The 18426-nt window shown below is 54.4% G+C and overlaps 1 protein-coding gene across 1 annotated transcript; it reads left to right on the top strand.

Moving 5' to 3' along the window:
• Positions 1-610: 610 nt before the first annotated feature.
• Positions 611-8017, top strand: GPRC5A (G protein-coupled receptor class C group 5 member A). The gene is made up of 4 exons (XM_029054395.2): positions 611-670; positions 4336-5290; positions 6699-6757; positions 7054-8017. Exons 2-4 carry the CDS (start codon positions 4354-4356, stop codon positions 7144-7146), a joined length of 1089 nt encoding a protein of 362 aa, XP_028910228.1. The 5' UTR covers positions 611-670; positions 4336-4353; the 3' UTR covers positions 7147-8017.
• Positions 8018-18426: the final 10409 nt, after the last annotated feature.

The raw sequence follows: 18426 nt of genomic DNA, 5'->3' as shown, positions 1-18426 counted from the left end.
TGGGAGTTTCAAATGGACAATCTGATGACCCTGTTTCTCCCCCAGCGCTTAGAACAGTGCTCTGCACATAGTAAGCGCTTAACAAATACCACCACCATCATCATGATTATTATTATTATTACCCACCGAGCCACGCTGCTTCTCAGGTGGTCGTTGGTTCAGGGCTGGCCGGGGTGCGTGGCTCAAGAGAAGCAGCGGGGCTCAGCGGGTAGAGCCCGGGCTGGGGAGTCAGAGGTCCCGGGTTCGAATCCCGGATCCGCCACTGGGCAGCTGTGTGACTGTGGGCGAGTCCCTTCACTTCCCTGGGCCTCAGTTATCTCATCTAGAAAATGGGGCTGAAGACTGGGAGCCTCACGGGGGACAACCTGATGACCCTGGATCTCCCCCAGCGCTTAGAACAGTGCTCTGCATAAAGTGAGCGCTTAACAAATCCCGACATCATTATTGTTATTATTATTACTGAGCGCCCAAGGGCCTGGCGGTGTCTCCAGTTGGGCGGCCGGTCCTTTCTCCGCAGACCCCGCCCCCGGGCCGGGCCGGGCCCGCCCCCCGCCCCCCGCCCGCCTTTATAGCGGCCCCGGCGGGGCGGGCAGCCGCTTCTGTTCTCCGCGGGACGCTTCGGCCCCTGTCCGTGCGGGGCCTCGCCTCCCTCCATCCTGCCGACGCCCAGGTGAGCGGCCCCGGGGGGGCTCGGGGGGCGGGAGGGGGCAGGCCCTCAAAGCCCCCGGCCAACCCACTAGGCCTCGGACATCCCCCCGCCCCCCGGCCGGACTGACAGAATAATAATGTTGGTATTTGTTAAGCGCTTACTAGGTGCAGAGCACTCTTCTAAGCGCTGGGGGAGATCCGGGGTCACCAGGTTGTCCCACGTGAGGCTCCCAGTCTTCATCCCCATTTTATTGAGGCCCAGAGAAGTGACTTGCCCACAGTCCCACCGCTGACAAGTGGCAGAGTCGGGATTCGAACCCATGACCTCTGGCTCCCAAGCCACCGAGTCACGCTGCTTCCCTAGAAGCCCCTCCCGCCCTCCAGATCCCCCTGGGGGGCGGCCGGAGCGGCGCGGTTTAGTGGAAAGAGCTCGGGCTGGGGAGTCAGAGGGCGTGGGTTCCACTCCCGCCTCCGCCACTTGTCGGCTGGGAGGCTCCGGCGGGGGGTCGCTTCGCTTCTCTGGGCCTCAGCGACCTCATCTGTAAAGTGGGGATTGAGACCGTGAGCCCCTCGTGGGACGAACTCGATCACCTCTTATCTACCCCGGCGTTCAGAACTGCGCCCGGCACGTAGTAAACGCTTAACGGATCCGTGGTTATCAGTTCCCCGATTACATTCGCCCCCACACACCTGTCTCTTCACTTCACCGTACCTCAGCTGCCTCGTCTGGAAAATGGGGATGAAGACGGTGAGCCCCTTGAAGGACGGGGACTGCGTCCAACCGGATCAGCTTGTGTCTGCCCCAGCGTTCAGTGCAGTGCTTGGCACGTAGTAAGCGCTTAACGAATACCATTTATGATTGTTATTATTCCATTATTATTCCATTTCCTCCCAACCCCGGAGGGCCTTCCCAGACAGCCCCCGCCCTGGGCATAGTAGGGAAAAGCTTCTTCCCAGCTGATTATCCGGGAATATTTGGGAACGTTGGTGGGGGAAGAGGAATTAGCCCTCTCCCACTGCCTTTCAGGAGGACAGGAGACCCCTCCCCTCCCCACATCCTGCCAGTCGGGGGGTCCTGACATGCCCACTCCCTCCCTGGCAGTGGTCCATATCTGGTGCCCCTGTAGCTGCCCTGAACACCTCTCCACACTCTGGTTTTTTATTATTAATTAAGCACCTACTATGTGTCGAGCGCTGTGCTCTGCGCTGTTCCGGTAGGGGGTGGTTGGAGATAGAAGCTGATCGGACACGGCACCTGGCCTATTTGAGGAGGCCCCTCTAGGCTAAGCTCGTTGTATTCGGGGAACGTGTCTGCCGACTCTGTTGTATTGGACTCCCCCAAGCAGTCAGTACGGTGCTCTGCACGCAGTACGCCCTCAATAAATAGCATCGATTGATCGATTGAGGCTCCCAATCTAAGCCCGAGGGAGAGCGGGGATCTTAACCCCGTTCTGCAGATGAGAAGCAGTGTAGCTCAGTGGAAAGAGCACGGGCTTGGGAGTCGGAGGTCATGGGTTCGAATCCCCGCTCTGCCACTTGTCAGCTGTGGGACTGTGGGCAAGTCACTTCACTTCTCTGTGCCTCAATTATCTGTAAAATGGGGATTAAGATTGTGAGCCTCATGTGGGACAATCTGATTACCCTGTATTTACCCCAGCGCTTAGAACAGTTCCAGCGGTCACCAGGCCGGCCGTGGCGTCGGCCCCTGCCCGAGCCCCACTAACTGCCGCCACCCCCGCACGCTTCCCTCTCCCATGCCTTGACTAGACGCTTACTAATGTCTTGGCCCTTGGAGGTTCCCGGAGCGGAGCCCCTCACTTTGGTGATCTCATCCGGCCTCACCCCCAGGAGAAAGGGAGAGGCGGGGATCATAAGCTCCAATTTACAGAGAGGAAATTGAGACCCAGAGAGGCCGACCCACTCGCCCGAGGTCACACAGCCGGCCGGAGGGCAGAGCCGGGGACCAGAAACCCGATCTTCCGATTCCCAGGGGGCAACCCGGGGGAGGTTGACCAGCCTCTCTCCGCGGCCTCCGTGCCTCCGTCGAGCCGTTGCCCCAGACAAAACTGTCATGCAAGCGAAATCCGAAATCTCCAGCCGACCGGCATTTCCGGCCTCTTAATCGTCGCGTCGGGATAAGCAGGTCCGGATTTGGGCAGTCCGGGATGAGTCGGCCCGGCGGCTGCTGGGCGGAGGGGACGGAGGGGACAGACATGTGCCTCCCTCTAAGCCACCCGCTGCCCGACTTCTTCTTGAGAGCCAATATGCCAACCGCACCCTGGCCTCGCCCCCGGATCCCGGCCCTGAGTCTGCCCCTCCTCTCCTCGGCCTCTTGGACCGGGACGACGGCAACCCTACCTCCTGCCGGGCTTTCCCAGCCTCTCTTGCTCTAGGGCACGAACCCGATGTCGGACACCAAGGAGGGGGCGAGGAGTCGGTCCTCTGGGCCTGGCCCGGCCCTTGTCCCTCTGGGGCCGCCTGCCTCCTCCCGCGTTAGACTGGAGGTAGGGGAGGGTCTTCCCTCGGACCCACTATGGCCCGTCCCCTCCCCGCTTCGTTTCCGGCACCGGGACCCTCTCTGAGGTTTTTATCTCCGCCACTCGTCTGCTGTATGACCTGGGGCAAGTCACTTCACTTCTCTGTGCCTCAGTTACCGCATCTGTAAAATGGGGATTAAGACTGTGAACCCATGTGGGACAGGGACTGGGTCCAATCTGATTAGTTTGTATCTGTCCCAGAGTTCAGTACAGTGCTGGGCACATAGTAAGTGCTTAACAAATGCCATAAAACAAAACCAACAAGCAAGATGTGGCCCTCCCTGTAGCCAGTTCCCCCGTGAGTGACGTTGCTTGGGATCTGTCCGTCCTCCTGGGGGCCGGAAAGATCCAGACCCTGGATCCGGCTGAATGCGGGCCATCCTGAATCTCGGGTTCCGTCCACCCGATCCTGTGCTACCAACCGCCCTCCCCCCACGCCCCTCGACCCCACGGGATTCGCCCGGTAGCGAGGTCGAGTGCAATAACAATAATAAAAATAATAATTGTGCTATTTGCCAGGCACTGTACTAAGCGCCGGGGTGGATACAAGCTAATCGGGTTGGACACAGTCCCTATCCCACATGGTGCTCACAGTCTCAATCCCCATTTTACAGTTGAGGAAATTGAGGCCCAGAGAAGTGAAATGACTTCCCCAAGGTCACAAGCAGCAAGGCAAGTGGCAGAGCCAGGATTAAAACCTGTGACTTTCTGACTTCCAGCCCTGTGCTCTGTCCACCAGGCAACACAGCTGTCCACTGATTAACCCCCTCTCTAATTACCCCGGGGCGGGAGGAGGAGGAAGGGGCGGGGGCGAGGGCGGACTCCGAAGGCAGAAGGACGCTACTCTGTCTCAGCTCAGCCCCGCTCGGCTCACCTCGTCCGGTCCTCGTCTGGCCTGAGCCCGGGAGGGTGAGCGAGGCTGGAGCCCAGCGGCGAGGGTGACCCACACCCCAGCAGCGAAGCGGGGCAGGGTCTGTCCTCCTAGGAGCGGGATGTGCTCGCCAGTGGTTCTTTAGTAGCGGTGATGTCCGGCACCCAACCATCCGCACTCTCCCCACCGTTCCCTCCAGTGACATTCCATTCCCCGTCCTCCTTCCGCCACCTTCTCTCCCGCGCTGACCAAGCCGTGGTCTCCCTTTCCATCGTCCAGGCCGTGCCCGCCTCCGCCATGACGACGCCATCCCCTCCCAGCTGTAACGGCAGCAGCTGGATGAATCCGGACTACTACTTCCTCTGCGACACGCAGGCCGCTTGGGGCATCGTCCTGGAGACCCTGGCGGCCGCCGGGGTGGTGGCCACACTGGCCCTCCTCCTGACCCTCCTCCTCCTTGTCTGCAAGACCCAGGACTCGAACCGGCGGAGCGTGCTGCCCACCCAGCTGCTCTTCCTCCTGGGGGTGCTGGGCCTGTTCGGGCTGACCTTCGCCTTCATCATCCGCTACAACCAGCACACGGGGCCCACTCGCTTCTTCCTGTTCGGCGTGCTCTTCGCCCTCTGCTTCTCCTGTCTGCTGGCCCACGCCTTCAACCTGGCCCTCCTGGCCCGTGGGCGCTGCCCACTGTCGTGGCCCCAGCTCCTGGGCCTCGCCGTGGGCTTCAGCCTGGTACAGACCATCATTGCCACCGAATACGTCACCCTCGGGCTGACCAAGCACAGCGGCACCTTCCTGGGCATGTCTCTCAACCAGCGGGCCCTGGACTTCGTCCTGCTGCTGATCTATGTCCTCTTCCTCATGGCTTTGACCTTCCTGGTGTCGGCGGCCTCCTTCTGTGGCCCCTACGCGGGCTGGAAGCGGCACGGGGCCCACATCTACGTCACCGTCCTCTTCTCCATCGCCCTCTGGGCCGCCTGGATCACCCTCCTGACGCGGGTCAACAGCGACCTGAACCATCGGCCGCAATGGGACGACCCGGTCCTGGCCGTGGCGCTGGTGGCCAACGCCTGGGCCTTCCTGATGTTCTACGCGGTGCCCGAGGCCTGCCTCCTCACCAAGCAGCGGTGCCCGCGGGACTATCCCGGGGAGGACGGGCCCTGCCGGCCACAGCTCATGAAGCAGAGCGTGGGGCTGGAGAACCCGGCCTTCTCCCGGGAGGGCGGGGCCCAAGGTAAGGCCGCCTCCGCTCTCCCTCGCTCGCTCCCGCTCTCCGTGCTCTAGAACGGCCTGACTTGGGGATGGGGGGGGGATCCGGAGCTGCCATCCGGGGTCGTCAAGGGTCAAGGAGGCCAGCCGGGCAACCCCACGGGGTCATCGGCTCTTTTCACCTTCCCCTTACCCCAACTCCCGTTTCCTCCCCGTCTTCCCCTCCTCTTCCTCCACTTCTTTTTTTTTTTTAACTTTAATTTTTTTCCCACGGTCTCTCCGTTAAACGTTTTCCACGTGCCAGGCCCTGTACTAAGCGCTGGGGCAGCTATAAGATAATCAGGTTGAATCCCGTCCCTGGTAGAGGAAGCAGCGGGGCTTAGAGGGTAGAGCTCGGGCCCGGAAGTCAGAAGGACCTGTTCTAATCCCGGCTCTGCCACTTGTCTTTGTGTGACCTGGGGCGGATCTCTTCACTTCTCTAGGCCTCAGTCACCTCATCAATCGATCAGTCAAATGTATCTGTTGAGCCCTCAATCTGTGCGGACCGCTGTACTAAGCGCTTGGAAGAGTACAACAGAGTTCTAGATTGTGAGCTCGTTGTGGGCAAGGATTGTCTATTATTGTCTCGTACTTGCCCAAGAACTTCATACAGTGCTCTGCACCCGTTAAGCGCTCAGTAAATATGACTGAATGAGTTGTTAGACACTTTTCTGGCCCACAGCGAGTTAACTCATCAGTAAAATGGGGATTAAGATGTCTAACCTCATGTGGGACATGGATTCTGTCCACACCATTTGGCTTTTGTCTGCCCCGGTGCTTAGTACGGTGCCTGGCACATAGTAAAGGCTTAACAAATAGCATTAAAAAAAAAAAAGGGTGGGGCAGAGGGAGGGTCCGGGATGAGCAGCCCGGTTCCTCATACTCCCGCCAGGACCGGACAACCGACGCTTCCCCGGTCGTGGCATCAGCCCGATCGTGGATGGCAACGGGCAGACCGCGATGGACTCCGCCAGAGGCGTTTCTGGGCCGGCGTCGGCTTGGGGTGGTGTTAGGGGGTGGAGGGGGGCGTCATGTGCACACGTGGGACTGTTTGGAAGCGCTCAGACACATTCCCCGTGTACATGCATGTACAGTGCTCTGCTCACAGTAAGCGCTTAATAAATACGATTGAATTAAACGCACGTGATCGTGTGCGGGCAGACGTGTATTTAGATGCGTGTGGGGGGTGTGCCTACCCGTCGTTTCCATCTTGGCGTGTGCCACTCGGTTTCTGAGCTCAGGGAAATCAGCCGGCCCCCGGGTCTACGCCTCCTCGGTCCGGGCCCCGAGGTCGCGGCTCCGTCCCGGTTGGGCAGGCTGACCCCTGACCGCTGGCGGTGGGGACGGGGGACGCTGACACACCGCTTCCTCTTCCTCCTCCTGTCGGGGTTCAGGTTCGGACGACCCAGGGGAGACCCTGTACACCCAATACTCCACACACTTCCAGCTGCAGGTAGAGCCCGGGATGGGGTGTCGAGGGAGAGGGAATTGGCACGGGCAGATGGAGTGGGGGTGGGCGGGGGTGGGACAGGAGCGTGGACGGTGACTGGGACAGGCTTTGGAGGAGGGGTGGACGCAGGGCAGAGGGGCAGGTGACCCTGGGGGAGGAGAGGAGGACGGGGGAGACGTCGGCCTCCGGGAGAGTTGACGGGGCCCGGCCGGGCTGGACCGACAAGGTGGGCCCCAGACGGATGTGTGGGCATGGTGTCAAACCCGCCCTCACCCTCTCCTCCCCCGTTCCCTTTCCAGAACCGGGACCCCACGAAGGACTTCTCCATCCCCCGGCCCAAGCCCCGGACGGGCCCCTACGACGACTACGCCGGCAGGAAAGACGGCCTCTGAGGGCGGCCGCAGGGACCAGGCCAGAGGGGCCCGACCGGCCGGGGGCGACCGGACCCTCATCGCCGGGGCCAGAGGACACCCAGACCCCGGGCCGGGTCCCGCCCGCTGGCCCCACGGACCCAGGAGAGGGCTGAGGTGACCCGGCCGCTGGCTCGGGCCGGCGGGTGACTCCGGGGCAGACTCAGGGTTAACCCAGACACACACACACACAAATCCAAGCATGCACACACACGTGTCCCTCACTCAGGGTGGGCCCGGGGAGTTGATGCCTTCTCCCACCTGCCCAAACCCTGGACTCCCCTCCAGGCCCAGGCGAGGGAGGACCGGGGCAGCTCTGCCCGCCCGCCGCCCTGCCCCTGCCCGGGCCGCGGGGCGGCCTCTCCTCTCCCAGTGCCCACTCCGAGCTTCTCTCTGACCACAGCACCCCCCCGGTCCTCTCAGGAACCCCACTCTCGCCCAAACCACGGCGGGAGAAATCCCGCCCGTGGTCCCCCTACCCACTGTCGACTCCGCATTCTCTGTAGTCTGGCAGTCGCGTGCCCGGCCCTGGCAGAGAGTGGGGGGCGGCGGGGGGACGATCCTCAGCCCATGATAAGTTATTAGTCCTTTCTCCCAAGGAGCAAACAATAAAGATACAATAGTGACCATGCTGTCTCTCTGCCCTCTGCCTCCTACCCCTAGGCTGCCCTCTTCCTGGGCATTTCGCAGTCCAGATGCGGGCGATTTCTGTCTGGTAGCGCATTTTCTCACAGACACGGGGAGGGAACTGTTTGAGTTCCTACTCTGGGAAGAGTACAATGGAGTAAGCTTCTTCAAGGCAGGAATCACATCTACTGACTCTAGTGGACTCTGCCTCGAACTCAGTCCAGCGGTCTGCCTGCAGCGGACCGGAGGCTCCTCGAGGACAGAGATGGTGTCTGCTAATTCTACTGGACTCTCCCGAGTGCTCAGCACACTGCTCTGCGCACAGAGTAGATGTTAGGCTCCTTGAGGGAAAGAAGCAATATGGCCTAGTGGATAGAGCCTTGGCTTGGGAGTCAGAAGGCCAGGGGTTCTAATCCTGGCTCTGCAACTTGTCTGCTGTGTGACCATGGGCTAGGCACTTGACTTCTCTGTGCCTCATTTACCTCATCTGTAAAATGGGGATTAAGACTGTAAGCCCCAGATGGGACAACCTGATTACTCTGAATCTTCCCCAGAGCTTAGAACAGTGCTCGGCACATAGTGAGCGCTGAACAATTACCATTATTATTATCGTTCTCCGGGCCTCAGTTACCTCATCTCTAAAATGGGAATTGAGATAGCCAGCGCTGTGTGGGAATGGGACCATGTCCAACCTGATTAGCTTGTATCCACCCCAGCGCTTAGTGCAGTGCCTGGCACACACAGTAAGCGCATAACAAATACCACAATGATTAATTATTAATAATTATCACTAACTCTATTGGACCCCCTCCCAAGCACTCGGCCTAGTGCTCTGCACACAGTAGCTCCTCGAGAGCAGGGCTCACATGTACTAACTGGACTCTTTGAAGGGTTTACTAGTGGTTTGCACCCAGGTGATGGTAAGCAGCGAGTAGGGCTTGAGATAGAGAAGCAGCGTGGCTCAGTGGAAAGACCCCGGGCCTGGGAGTCAGAGGTCATGGGTTTGAATCCCCACTCTGCCACTTGTCAGCTGTGTGACTGTGGGCAGGTCACTTAACTTCTCTGAGCCTCTGTTCCCTCATCTGTAAAATGGGGATTAACTGTGAGCTTCACGTGGGACAACCTGATGATCCTGTATCTACCCTAGCGCTTAGAACAGTGCTCTGCACATAGTAAGCGCTTAAATACCAATCTCTGGGAGCCTGCCGGGCCGGGGTTGCAGATGCGCGGTCTTCCCTCAAGGTGGCGCCAGGATAGACGCCTGATTTCCTCATGTAGCGCCGCGCTCTGTCCACCAGGCGGCGAAGGCGCGGCCGGCCACGCTCATTCGGTAATAATAATAACGGTGATATTGGGGAGGCGCTTACTCAGTGCCAAACACTGTTCTAAACGCTGGGGTAAAGAGAAGATAATAATAATATCGCTATTTGTTAAGCGCTTAATCTGTGCCAACCACAGTTCTAAACGCTGGGGTGAAAGAAGGTAATAACGAGAGCAGCCTGGCTCAGGGGGAAGAGCCGGGGCTTTGGAGTCAGATGTCATGGGTTCTAATTCCGCCTCGGCCACTTGTCAGCTGTGTGACTGTGGGCAAGTCATTTCACTTCTCTGTGCCTCGGCTACGTCATCTGAAAAATGGGTATTAACTATGAGCCTCACGTGGGACAACCTGATTACCCTGTATCTACCCCAGTTTAGAACAGTGCTGTGCACCTAGTAAGCTCTTAACAAATACCAACATTATTATAAATAGCACTGATTGATTGGGAGGGTATGGTAGAGCTCGGAAAGGAGGTGGGGGGCCGGTCTATGGGTGTCCGCTGGGTGTATTCTGGGAATCTTGACCCACGGGGTGACAGAGGTCGCCGGCTGCGGCTTTCAGAGGGCTGGGTGGGTGAGTCACGGTGGCGGCGGTGGGTGGGTGTTGGACAGCGAGGGGTGTCCATTACTGGTCTTCCCGGTGGTTACTCACCCCAACGAGAACGGGTTGGGGGAGAGGCAGGGCAGGGCGTGACTCGGGCTGAGTCACTGAAAAGGGGGATCATCATCATCATCGCCACTGGTATTGACTGCGAGCTGACTGTGTGCAGAGCACTGGGTTTAAGCGCCTGGGGGAGTTCAGCACACCCCGCTTGGATCATCGGACCCTCTACGCTGAGGAGAAGCCAAGGGTAGGAAAGTCAGGAGACGGAAAAGTTGAGCTTTTGCAGCCTGAAGTTATCACCTCTCTCCCCACCTACTTTAGAATGGAAGAGGAGCTGTGTGGCCTAGTGGATAGTGCAGGGGCTTGGGTGTCAGCGGGTTCTGACACTTGATTGTTGTGTGACCTAGGGCAAGTCACTTCACTTCTCTGGCCTTCAGTTCCTCCACCTGTAAAAGGGGGATTCAGACTGTGAGCCCCATGTGGGACAGGGAATGGGTCTGACCTGACAACCTTGTATCTATACAGTGGCTGGCAGGGATTGTCTCTATCTGTTGCCAATTTGTAGATTCCAAGCGCTTAGTACAGTGCTCTGCACATAGTAAGTATCAATAAATACTATCGAATAAATGAATAATAATATTGCTACTTGTTAAGCGCTTAGTCTGTGCCAAGCACAGTTCTAAACGCTGGGGTGAAGGAAGGTGGTAGCAGTGTGGTTTGGTGAAAGAGCCCGGGCTTGGGAGTCAGAGTACATGGAGTGTAGCTCAAGGGAAGCAGTGTGGCTCAGTGGAAAGAGCCCGGGCTTGGGAGTCAGAGGTCATGGGTTCGAATCCCCGCTCTGCCACTTGTCAGCTGTGTGACTGTGGGCAGGTCACTTCACTTCTCTGTGCCTCAGTCACGTCATCTGTCAAATGGGGGTATAAAAAAACCACAAAAAACTGTGAGCCCCACGTGGGACAACCTGATCACCTTGTATCCCCCAGTGCTTAGAACAGTGCTTTGCCCCTAGTAAGCGCTTAACAAATACCACAATTTATTTTTATTTATTTTTCACTTTAGACTGGAAAAGGAGCAGTGTGCCATAGTGGATAGAGCAAGGGCTTGGGTGTCAGCGGGTTCTGACACTTGTCTGCTGTGTGACCTTGGGCAAGTCACTTCACTTCTCTGGCCTTCAGTTCCCTCACCTGAAATAGGGGGATTCAGACCATGAGCCCCATGTGGGACAGGGACTGGCTCCGACCTGACAAGCTTGTATCTATCCTGGCACTTAATATGGTGGCTGGCAGGGATTGTCTCTATCTGTTGCCGAGTTGTCCGTTCCAAGCGCTTAGTACAGTGCTCTGCACAGAGTAAGCACTCAATAAATACTATCGAATGAATGAATACTAATATTGCTATTTGTTAAGCGCTTAGTCTGTGCCAAGCACAGTTCTAAACGCTGGGGTGAAGGAAGGTGGTAGCAGTATGGCTCGGTGGAAAGAGACCGGGCTTGGGTGTCAGAGGTCATGGAGTGTGGCTCAGTGGAAAGAGCATGGGCTTGGGAGTCAGAGGTCATGGGTTCGAATCCCCGCTCTGCCGCTTGTCAGCTGTGTGATTGTGGGCAGGTCACTTCACTTCTCTGTGCCTCAGTCACCTCATCTGTCAAATGGGGATTAAAACTGTGAGCCTCACGTGGGACAACCTGATCACTTTGTATCCCCTAGGGATTAGAACAGTGCTTTGCACATAGTAAGCGCTTAACAAATACCACAGTTTATTTTTATTCATTTTTTACTTTAGACTGGAAGAGGAGCTGTGTGGCCTAGAGGATAGAGCAGGGGCTTGGGTGTCATTGGGTTCTGACACTTGTCTGCTGTGTGACCTTGGGCAAGTCACATCACTTCTCTGGCCTTCAGTTCCCTCACCTGAAAAAGGGGGATTAAGACCGTGAGCCCCATGTGGGGCTGGGACAGGGTCCAACCTGACAAGTTTGTATCTATCCCGGCACCTAATACGGTGGCTGGCAGGGATTGTCTCTCTCTGTTGCCGAGTTGTCCATTCCAAGCGCTTAGTACAATGCTCTGCACATAGTAAGGGCTCTAAAAATACTATCGAATGAATGAATATTAATGTTGCTATTTGTTAAGTGCTTAGTTTGTGCCAAGTACAGTTCTAAACGCTGGGGTGAAGGAAGGTGGTAGCAGTGTGGCTCGGTGGAAAGAGCCTGGGCTTGGGAGTCAGAGGTCATGGAGTGTAGCTCAAGAAAAGCAGCGTGACTCAGTGGAAAGAGCATGGGCTTGGGAGTTAGAGGTCACGGGTTCGAATCCCGGCTCTCCCGCTCATCATCTGTGTGACCTTGGACAAATCACTTAACTTCTCTGTGCCTCAGTTACCTCCTCTGTCAAATGGGGGTAAAAAAAAACCTGTGAGCCCCATGTGGGACAACCTGATCACCTTGTATCCCCCAGTGCTTAGAACAGTGCTTTGCACATAGTAAGCACTTAACAAATACCAAAATTTATTTTTATTTATTTTTCACTTTAGATGGGAAGAGGAGATGTGTGGCTTACTGGATAGAGCTGGGGCTTGGGTGTCAGCAGGTTCTGACAATTGTCTGCTGTGTGACCTTGGGCAAATCACTTCACTTCTCTGGGCTTCAGTTCCCTCACCTGAAAAAGGGGGATTAAGACCGTGAGCCCCATGTGGGACAGGGACTGGCTCCGACCTGACAAGCTTGTATCTATCCTGGCACTTAATATGGTGGCTGGCAGGGATTGTCTCTATCTGTTGCCGAGTTGTCTGTTCCAAGCGCTTAGTACAGTGCTCTGCACAGAGTAATTGCTCAATAAATACTATCTAATGAATGAATAATAATATTGCTATTTGTTAAGCACTTAGTCTGTGCCAAGCACAGTTCTAAACGCTAGGGTGAAGGAAGGTGGTAGCAGTGTGGTTCGGTAGAAAGAGCATGGGCTTGGGAGTCAGAGGTCAGTGGTTCAAATCCCCGCTCTGCCACTTGTCAGCCATGTGACTGTGGGCAGGTCACTTCACTTCTCTGTGCCTCAGTCACCTCATCTGTCAAATGGGGATTAAAACTGTGAGCCTCACGTGGGACAACCTGATCACTTTGTATCCCCAGGGCTTAGAGCAGAGCTTTGCACATAGTAAGCGCTTAACAAATACCACAATTTATTTTTATTTATTTTTCACTTTAGACTGGAAAAGGAGCAGTGTGCCATAGTGGATAGAGCAAGGGCTTGGGTGTCAGCGGGTTCTGACACTTGTCTGCTGTGTGACCTTGGGCAAGTCACTTCACTTCTCTGGCCTTCAGTTCCCTCACCTGAAATAGGGGGATTCAGACCATGAGCCCCATGTGGGACAGGGACTGGCTCCGACCTGACAAGCTTGTATCTATCCTGGCACTTAATATGGTGGCTGGCAGGGATTGTCTCTATCTGTTGCCGAGTTGTCCGTTCCAAGCGCTTAGTACAGTGCGCTGCACAGAGTAAGCACTCAATAAATACTATCGAATGAATGAATAATAATATTGCTATTTGTTAAGCGCTTAGTCTATGCCAAGCACAGTTCTAAATGCTGGGGTGAATTAAGGTGGTAGCAGTGTGGCTTGGTGGAAGGCCCCTGCGCTTGGGACTCAGAGGTCATGGAGTGTCACTCAAGAGAAGTAGCGTGGCTCAGTGGAAGGAGCCCGGGCCTGAGAGTCAGAGGACATGGGTTCGAATCCCCACTCTGCCACTTGTCAGCTGTGTGACTGTGGGCAGGTCACTTAACTTCTCTGTGCCTCAATCACCTCATCTGTCAAATGAGGGTAAAAAAAACCCCCCAAAATACTGTGATCCCCATGTGGGACAACGTGATCACTTTGTATCCCCTAGGGCTTAGAACAGTGCTTTGCCCCTAGTAAGCGCTTAACAAATACCACAATTTATTTTTATCTATTTTTTACTTTAGACAGGAAGAGGAGCAGTGTGGCCTAGTGAATAGAGCGGGGGTTTGGGGGTCAGCGGGTTCTGACACTTGTCTGCTGTGTGACCTTGGGCAGGTCACTTCACTTCTCTGGCCTTCAGTTCCCTCACCTGAAAAAGGGGGATTAAGATCATGAGCCACATGTGGGACAGGGACTGGTCCGACCTGACAAGCTTATATCTATACAGTGGCTGGCAGGGATTGTCTCTCTCTGTTGCCAAGTTGTACATTCCAAGCGCTTAGTACAATGCTCTGCACAGAGTAAGCGCTCAATAAATACTATCGAATGAATGAATAATAATATTGCTATTTGTTAAGCGCTTAGTCTGTGCCAAGCATAGTTCTAAACGCTGGGGTGAAGGAAGGTGGTAGCAGTGTGGCTCGGTGAAAGAGCCCGGGCTTGGGAGTCAGAGGTCATGGAGTGTGGCTCAAGGGAATGAGTGTGGCTCAGTGGAAAGAGCATGAGCTTGGGAGTCAGAGGTCACGGGTTCGAATCCCCGCTCTGTTGCTAGTCAGCTCTGTGACCTTGGGCAAGTCACTTCACTTCTCTGTGCCTCAGTTACCTCATCTATCAAATGGGGGTAAAACAAAACAAAAAAAAACACCTGTGAGCCCCACGTGGGACAACCTGATCACCTTGTATCCCCCAGCGCTTAGAACAGTGCTTTGCCCCTAGTAAGCGCTTAACAAATACCACAATTTATTTTTATTTATTTTTCACTTTAGACTGGAAGAGGAGCGGTGTGGCCTAGTGAATAGAGCGGGGGCTTGGGTGTCAGCGGGTTCTGACACTTGTCTGCTGTGTGACCTTGGGCAAGTCACTTTACTTCTCTGGCCTTCAGTTCCCTCACCTGAAAAAGGGGGATTAAGACCGTGAGCCCCATGTGGGACAGGGACTGGGTCCGACCTGACAAGCTTGTATCTATACAGTGGCTGGCAGGGATTGTCTCTATCTGTTGCCGAGTTGTCCGTTCCAAGCGCTTAGTACAGTGCTCTGCACAGAGTAAGCGCTCAATAAACACTATCGAATGAATGAATGATAATATTGCCGTTTGTTAAATGCTTAGTCTGTGCCAAGCACAGTTCTAAACGCTGGCGTGAAAGAATGTGGTAGCAGTGTGGCTCGCTGTAAAAAGCCCAGGCTTGGGAGTCAGAGGTCATGGAGTGTGGCTCAAGAGAAGCAGTGTGGCTCAGTGGAAAGAGCATGAGCTTGGGAGTCAGCGATCATGGATTCGAATCCCCACTCTGCCGCTTGTCCGCTGTGTGACTGTGGGCAGGTCACTTAAATTCTCTGGGCCTCTGTTCCCTCATCTGTAAAATGGGGATTAAAACTGTGAACCTCACGTGGGACAACCTGATGACCCTGTATCTACCCTAGCGCTTAGAACAGTGCTTTGCACATAGTAAGCGCTTAACAAATACCAATCTCTCGGAGCCTGCTGGGTCGGGGTTGCAGATGCGCGGTCTGTCCACAAGGTGGCGCCATGATAGACAATCCTCTCCGCCAGGGGTTGATTTCCTCATGTAGCGCCGCGCTCTGTCCACCAGGCGGCGCAGGCACGGCCGGCCACGCTCATTCGGTAATAATAATAACGGTGATATTGGCGAGGCCTTGACACTGTGCCAAACACTGTTCTAAACGCTGGGGTAGAGAGAAAATAATAATATCGCTATTTGTTAAGCGCTTAGATTGTGCCAACCACAGTTTTAAACGCTGGGGTGAAAGAAGGTGATAGCATCGCGGCTCAGAGGAAAGAGCCCGGGCTTGGGAGTCAGAGGTCGTGGGTTCTAATCCCCACTCTGCCACCCGTCAGCTGTGTGACTCTGGGCAGGTCACTTAACTTCACTGTGCCTCAGTCACCTCATCTGTCAAATGAGGGTAAAAAAAAAACAAAACAAAAATCTATGAGCCCCAAGTGGGACAACCTGATCACCTTGTATCCCCCAGCGCTTAGAACAATGCTTTGCACATAGTAAGCGCTTAGCAAATACCACAATTTATTTTTATTTATTTTTTACTTTAGACTGGAAGAGGAGCAATGTGGCCTAGTGGATAGAGCGGGGGCTTGGGTGTCAGCGGGTTCTGACACTTGTCTGCTGCGTGACCTTGGGCAAGTCACTTCACTTCTCTGGCCTTCAGTTCCCTCACCTGAAAAAGGGGGATTAAGACCGTGAGCCCCATGTGGGACAGGGATTGGGTCCGACCTGACAAGCTTGTATTTATCCCGGCACCTAATACGGTGGCTGGCAGGGATTGTCTCTGTTGCCGAGTTGTCTGTTCCAAGCGCTTATTATAGTGCTCTGCACAGAGTAAGCGCTCAATAAATACTATCGAATAAATGAATAATAATATTGCTTTCTGTTAAGCGTTTAGTCTGTGCCAAGCACAGTTCTAAATGCTGGGGTGAAGGAAGGTGGTAGCAGTGTGGCTCGGTGGAAAGAGCCCGCGCTTGGGAGTCAGAGGTCAAGGAGTGTGGCTCAAGAGAAGCGGCGTGGCTCAGTGGAAAGAGTGGGGGCTTGGGAGTCAGAGGTCATGGGTTCAAATCCCTGCTCTGTCACTTGTCAGCTGTGTGACTGTGGGCAGGTCACTTCACTTCTCTGTGCCTCAGTTACCTCATCTGTCAAATGGGGGTAAAAGCCCCCCAAAAAACTGTGAGCCCCACGTGGGACAGTGTGATCACCTTGTTTCCCTCAGCGCTTAGAACAGTGCTTTGCACATAGTAAGCGTTTAACAAATGCCACAATTTATTTTTATTTTTTACTTTAGACTGGAAGAGGAGCAGTGTGCCATAGTGGATAGAGCAGGGGCTTGGGTGTCAGCGGGTTCTGACACTTGTCTGTTGTGTGACCTTGGGCAAGTCACTTCACTTCTCTGGCCTTCAGTTCCCTCACCTGAAAAAGGGGGATTAAGATGGTGAGTCCCATGTGGGACAGGGATTGGGTCTGACCTGACAACCTTGTATCTATACAGTGGCTGGCAGGGATTGTCTCCATCCGTTGCCGAGATGTCCATTCCAAGCGCTTAGTACATTGCTCTGCACATAGTAAGCGCTCAATAAATACTATCCAATGAATGAATAATAATATTGCTATTTGTTAAACCCTTAGTCTGTGCCAAGCACAGTTCTAAACGCTGAGGTGAAAGAAGGTGGTAGCAGTATGGTTTGGTGGAAAGAGACTGGGCTTGGGAGTCAGAGGTCAAGGAATGTGGCTCAAGAGAAGCAGCGTGGCTCAGTGGAAAGAGTGTGGGCTTGGGAGTCAGAGGTCATGGGTTCCAATCCCCGCTCTGCCACTTGTCAGCTGTGTGACTGTGGGCAGGTCATTTCACTTCTCTGTGCCTCAGTTACCTCCTCTGTCAAATGGGGGTAAAAAAAAAACAAAAACAAAAAACTGTGAGCCCCACCTGGGACAACCTGATCACCTCCTATCCCCCAGCGCTTAGAACAGTGCTCTGCACATAGTAAGCACTTAACAAATACCACAATTTATTTTTATTTATTTTTCACTTTAGACTGGAAGAGGAGCAGTGTGCCATAGTGGATAGAACTGGGGCTTGGGTGTCAGCGGGTTCTGACACTTGTCTGCTATGTGACCTTGGGCAAGTCACTTCACTTCTCTGGCCTTCAGTTCCCTCACCTGAAATAGGGGGATTCAGACCATGAGCCCCATGTGGGACAGGGACTGGATCCGACCTGACAAGTTTGTATCTATCCCAGCACTTAATACTGTGGCTGGAAGGGATTGTCTCTTTCTGTTGCCAAGTTGTCCATTCCAAGCGCTTAGTACAGTGCTCTGCACAGAGTAAGCACTCAATAAATACTATCGAATGAATGAATAATAATATTGCTATTTGTTAAGCGCTTAGTCTGTGCCAAGCACAGTTCTAAACACTGGGGTGAAGGAAGGTGGTAGCAGCGTCGCTCGGTGAAAGAGCCCGGGCTTGGGAGTCAGAGGTCATGGCTTCGAATTCCCGCTCTGCCACTTGTAAGCTATGTGACTGTGGGCAGGTCACTTAACTTCTCTGTGCCTCAGTTCTCGCATTTGTAAAATGAGCATTAAGACTGTGAGCCTCATATAGGACAATCTGATGACCCTGTATCTACCCCAGTGCTTAGAACAGTGCTCTGCACATAGTAAGCACTTAACAAATACCAACATTATTATTCTCTGGGCTTCAGTTACCTCATCTGTAAAATGGCGATTAAGACTGTGAGCCTCACTTGGGACAACCTGATTACCCTGTATCTATCCCCAGCACTTAGAACAGTGCTCTGCACATAGTAAGCACTTAACAAATACCAACATTATTATTATTATCTGTAAAATGGTGAGTCCAGATCTGTTCTCCCTCCTGCTCAGTGAGTCCACCTGCAGGGCAGGGATTGGGTCTGATTGTATTGGATCTATATCAGTGCTCAGCCCAGTTCTTGGTTCATGTTAAGCACTTTGCAATATTATTAGTAATGAAAGTACTTATTATTAATAGTCATCCTTCCTGTGCTTATCTTCCCCATGTCCCTTTTCACATAGTTTGTGAACATCACTCTGGAGAGGCCCGGCTTCCATGATATGTTGATTTCCAAGAGCCCCAGGTGCGACAAATTTTTTTAGAATCCACCTCCCCAGGCTGATTGTAATCACCCAATTTAGGGCCGATAGAGAGAAAAGATCCCCTTGGGGCGGGGGAGCTGAGTTTTAGTGTGTGTGTGTGTGTGTGGGAGGGTATTTGTGTGTTTTTTGCCCTGAAAGGT

The sequence above is a fragment of the Ornithorhynchus anatinus genome, chromosome X4, assembly GCF_004115215.2.
Source record: "Ornithorhynchus anatinus isolate Pmale09 chromosome X4, mOrnAna1.pri.v4, whole genome shotgun sequence".
Classification (NCBI taxonomy): domain Eukaryota; kingdom Metazoa; phylum Chordata; class Mammalia; order Monotremata; family Ornithorhynchidae; genus Ornithorhynchus; species Ornithorhynchus anatinus.
This window is presented reverse-complemented; position numbering and strand designations above follow the sequence as displayed.

Coding starts and splice junctions, on each gene's coding strand:
- GPRC5A (XM_029054395.2), top strand. CDS start 4,354: ATGACGACGCCATCCCCTCCCAGCTGTAACGGCAGCAGCTGGATGAAT. Junction 5,291..6,698: donor CCGGGAGGGCGGGGCCCAAG/GTAAGGCCGCCT, acceptor GTCGGGGTTCAG/GTTCGGACGACCCAGGGGAG. Junction 6,758..7,053: donor CCACACACTTCCAGCTGCAG/GTAGAGCCCGGG, acceptor TTCCCTTTCCAG/AACCGGGACCCCACGAAGGA.